Below are 4,104 nucleotides of genomic sequence, written 5' to 3' on the forward strand. Positions count from 1 at the left end.
ACACACACACACACACACACACACACAGTCCGACACACACACACACAATGCCATGTGGGGCTCGGTGCCCTGCCACTGGAGGAGATGCGAGGGCGAGGACCGGTTCAACGACTTGGTCAATGACATGAACTCGTAGTGGCCGATGAAGCTTCCGAGCCCAGGCCTTCCACCCAATTTATCTGTTTATCCTGCCGACGCAGACACTTAAGGGCGTTTTACACGTGGATGTGTCGACATTAGAGCGCCATAACTGTTTATACTCCCGCGAGACTAGGTTGCGACACTAGTTGCGGTCTTCTCCTGAACAGAGGTGGCGCTAATGAGCAAAGCCTACCAACATTGCTATTTCTGCAAGAAAAACGTAAACCACGGCAGATTTGGCAGCAGCATTGCCATCAATGTTTGGATTTTGATTCAGTGACCTACTTTGTCGGATTAAGCCTTTCATTCACCATAAAAGAACTCATCTTAACCCAGTAAGTCTACAACAGAGACTTGGAGTTACTCTGAGAGTCCTTGTTCTGGCTTCCTGTTTCTGCTATGTCACGCGCCGCTGAAAAAAATAGAGTGGTGCGCAAACTCAAAATCCTGGCGTGGCAGCGAGATCTACATCATTTTGACGTCACCTTGGATGCGTCAACTGTAAAACAGCTCACGGGCATCATGTAGGTTTTTGCCCTGTTCCGATTGTTTTCATCTCATCTCCGCCGAGACAAAATAGACATGACATTTCAAAATGCTTTCATTTATTGTCAGAAATATTATGTTATTAGAAGCATCACTTTCATCAAATTTTATGTGACATATTTCCTGTAGGCACTAACTGCAAGCGGGCACATCCGGACACAAACGAGCAGGCTTAGGTGCCGGGGCTGAGCCGGCTCATTTTAACCGCCAAATCCCATCCAATTAGATAAATTAATTCTGTATTAATGACGCAAAAAATAATAACGGTAACTCCACTGAAATTATTTGAAACTAAAGTAACGATCCAATTTTGTAAAATGTCAGGATTAGAAAGTACCGATATTCGTGTTAAAGAAAAAGTAAAAGTAAAAAATCTACACAAAAATAAATAGTAAAGTAAAAAACATCTGAAAAATCTACTTACCTACATACTAGGGTCAGTATTTGTACTTCGTTGCTTTCTATCTCTGCACATAATATACATATGTTTAGATTCAGGATATACATTTTCATGCTTCTTAGAAAAATGCCACTTAAGGCCGATACATTATTAAAGCGTCATTAGATTGTTACTGATGCATCAATATGTAAGCAGCCGTTTACGGTTGTAGCTGATTTAGGTGGAGCTACTTTAAAATATATGGCTACAGTCCTAATTTTCTTGTTTTATGTAAGGAATACTGTGAGCGAGTCGGTCATTATTGTGAATTAGAACCAAGCAGAACCAATTGAAGCAAAGGATATCCAACAATAACATTCACCTCCACCTCATGTCTTCACAGCATAGTGTTCTGTACTTCACACAATCACATAATGGTGTCAAGCAACGATGTTCTCAAAAGACAGAAGAGCATTACTGCTTCATGTAGACCAACCTGCCGACGGTCCAGTGCGATTGCAGTGAGTGTGAGAGTTGAGACGTGCAGAGAGCAGTACTGTACAAAGCGACTGATGTGACACATTGTCCTCCCAAACACCCAAGTGCTGTTTACGAACCGGACCTGGGGAAACGCACACACACACACACAAACACACACACACACACACACACACACACACAATAGATCATGTACACCTATCAATTTACCAACCTCATCCATCCATCAAAAAGATATTAGTTGATACTGTTAGGTTCAGTTCCTGTGATGGTTGACACACAGGGACAGGGAACACTCTCTCTCTGTCTGTCTCTCCCTCTCTGTCTACCTGTCTCTCTCTCTCTCTCTCTGTCTCTCTCTCTCTTTTTCTATCTCAAAGCACACAAAACTAACTAACTAATAAATTATGATTCATTATTATTATTACTAGTAGTAGTATTATAGGTTAAAGCTATAGTGCGTAGTTTCTGTCTCTCCCATGAGGAATTAAGTAATAACAACAAAACTGTCGGCACCGCACCCCCCTCCAACCATGCAGTTGCTAGTAGCCATGGTAGCCAAGAAGGACATGATGGACTCTTCAGAAGAGATAATTATATTCACTCGAGTTTCTGCGCGGGAAAGTCACCGGATGCCATTATCTTCTGAACATAGCCATTCTGAGAAATACAGAGACAGTGTAGCAACTTATTTGGCAATGGCTTGAATGTACCAGACGTTCCTTAATATCAAAAAGTTAGTACTAAAGCTTTAAGATACCCAGCACTGTATGAAACACATTAAAATTAGCCCCGGTTGTGGTTAGGAAGAGAATAACACGGAAAGAAACTGCAACACGTGGGACGTGATCTCCGGTCTCCGGTGTTGAAGGGAGTCACCTGTGTTGTTTGACCCATCCACCCCCCCGACCAACCTCCCTGCACAGATTTTTGGCTTTTTAAGCTAGGGCTACTCGCTTATTCTGTGATCACGAAATAGGCACCCCATTAAAATAAATCCCTTAAAAATTTGTGATCAACACCCGAAAATAACAACATTGACGTGACCTGTACACGAATCAATAGATTAAATAACGTGGCCATTTTACGAACTGCCTTGAGACTGGGCTGGAATGCTTTTACTTTCAATAAATAAAGTATTTTTTAGATGTCACACTTTCTTTTATTGACGTTAGCGTTGGGGTTCTTTCTGGCTGGGTTTGGTATGCTGTAGCAGTCACTGGTTGGGGGCTAGCAATGGCTGTTTTCGCGGTGAAGTCCCCCCTCATCCAGACTGAAGTAGGCCTAGGCTACTGTAGATGGACCGGAGTCCGCTAGCTGGCTATCTTAGCATCTGTGGGTCAGTTGACTACCCAAACAGCTAACTTCACATTGCAAAGGAAATCGTTGGTTAGCCCAATCATACTAAAAATAACTTTGAGGTGTTGAACGCTGTTGTTAGCTGTTGTAATGAAAAAATAATGTATTAGGCTACTGCATGTTACTGAGTAGGCCTAGCCTATAATTCTTTGACATTGTATGATTAACAATTCTTGAACATATGTCATCTGCCAGAAGTTAGAGAAAAACTTGAGGGGTCAAAGGTTATATGGCTCAATTGACAGGCGAAACACACTCTGAATCATTGATTAAAATTACAGATTTATCTGTAATTTTTCTCTAGACATTTTAATGCAATATCACACATTAATGTGTAATATTGCAATAATTATAGGTGGTCCTACCAGGGTGAAAGGCGTATTGAGGACAGTGATGAAGATATCAGCCACAGCGAGGTTCATAATAAACAAGCTGGTGGCGGACAGGGTGCGTTTTTTTTTAACCACCACATGGCACACCAGAGTGTTCCCGAACAGGGAGATCACAATGATCAGGGAGTAGGCGGCCACCAGCAGCGCCTTGACGCTCCCGTCCTGCGACTCCCCGCCGCCGCGCTTCTTACTGGCCAGAGACCGCCAGTCCTCCAGCATCCCCTCGTCAAAGTCTAGAAGGAAAACTCCAGACGTCCGGTTATCCAACCGACCCGAAACGTTAAGGAAATGCTCCGCGTGAGAAAATATCCCCTGTCCCAGAAGTGAGGAGTCGTTGAGTGTGTGCTCCGCCGCTGCTGCTGCTGCTGCTGCGGTGTCGGGGCTGCCCATCCAGATCACCACACATAACCAAACACACACAGTTCTCATGTTGCCAAAATGTTCTTCTTATTATAATAATACGTATTATTATTATTATTACTATTATTATTAGACTATTAGTATTCTCTAAAAGCTGCACACATGCAGCGTCCCTCGTGTCAATGTGGAGATGCTGATGCACGAGCAACAAAGTTGCGTGATGCGACTCAGCCGCACATCTGCTCTTTTTAAACCTGAGAGAGAGAGAGAGAGAAGGAGAGAGAGAGAGAAGGAGAGAGAGAGAGAGAGATAAATAGACGCCTTCAGTAAAAAGTGGAAACCCAAAAGACAGAAATTCTGATTATAAAAAAGAATACGAATAATGCAAATATAAAATAAAAGGACAGTAAGCCAGAGGTTACAGACAAA

General features: G+C 42.7%; 1 protein-coding gene across 1 annotated transcript in view; it reads right to left on the reverse strand.

The window, feature by feature from the left end:
* LOC116699359 (probable G-protein coupled receptor 83) overlaps positions 1-3,744 on the reverse strand; it is an 8,444-nt gene extending 4,700 nt beyond the window's left edge. Inside the window, exons 1-2 of the mRNA XM_032531898.1 lie at positions 3,289-3,744; positions 1,563-1,688 (exon numbers count right to left, since the gene is read on the reverse strand). Of these exons, the coding sequence (XP_032387789.1) occupies positions 1,563-1,688; positions 3,289-3,744 (582 nt within the window). The remainder of the gene's footprint in view (positions 1-1,562; positions 1,689-3,288) is intronic.
* Between the last annotated feature and the right edge of the window lie 360 nt (positions 3,745-4,104).

Source organism: Etheostoma spectabile, chromosome 2, assembly GCF_008692095.1.
Source record: "Etheostoma spectabile isolate EspeVRDwgs_2016 chromosome 2, UIUC_Espe_1.0, whole genome shotgun sequence".
NCBI lineage: Eukaryota > Metazoa > Chordata > Actinopteri > Perciformes > Percidae > Etheostoma > Etheostoma spectabile.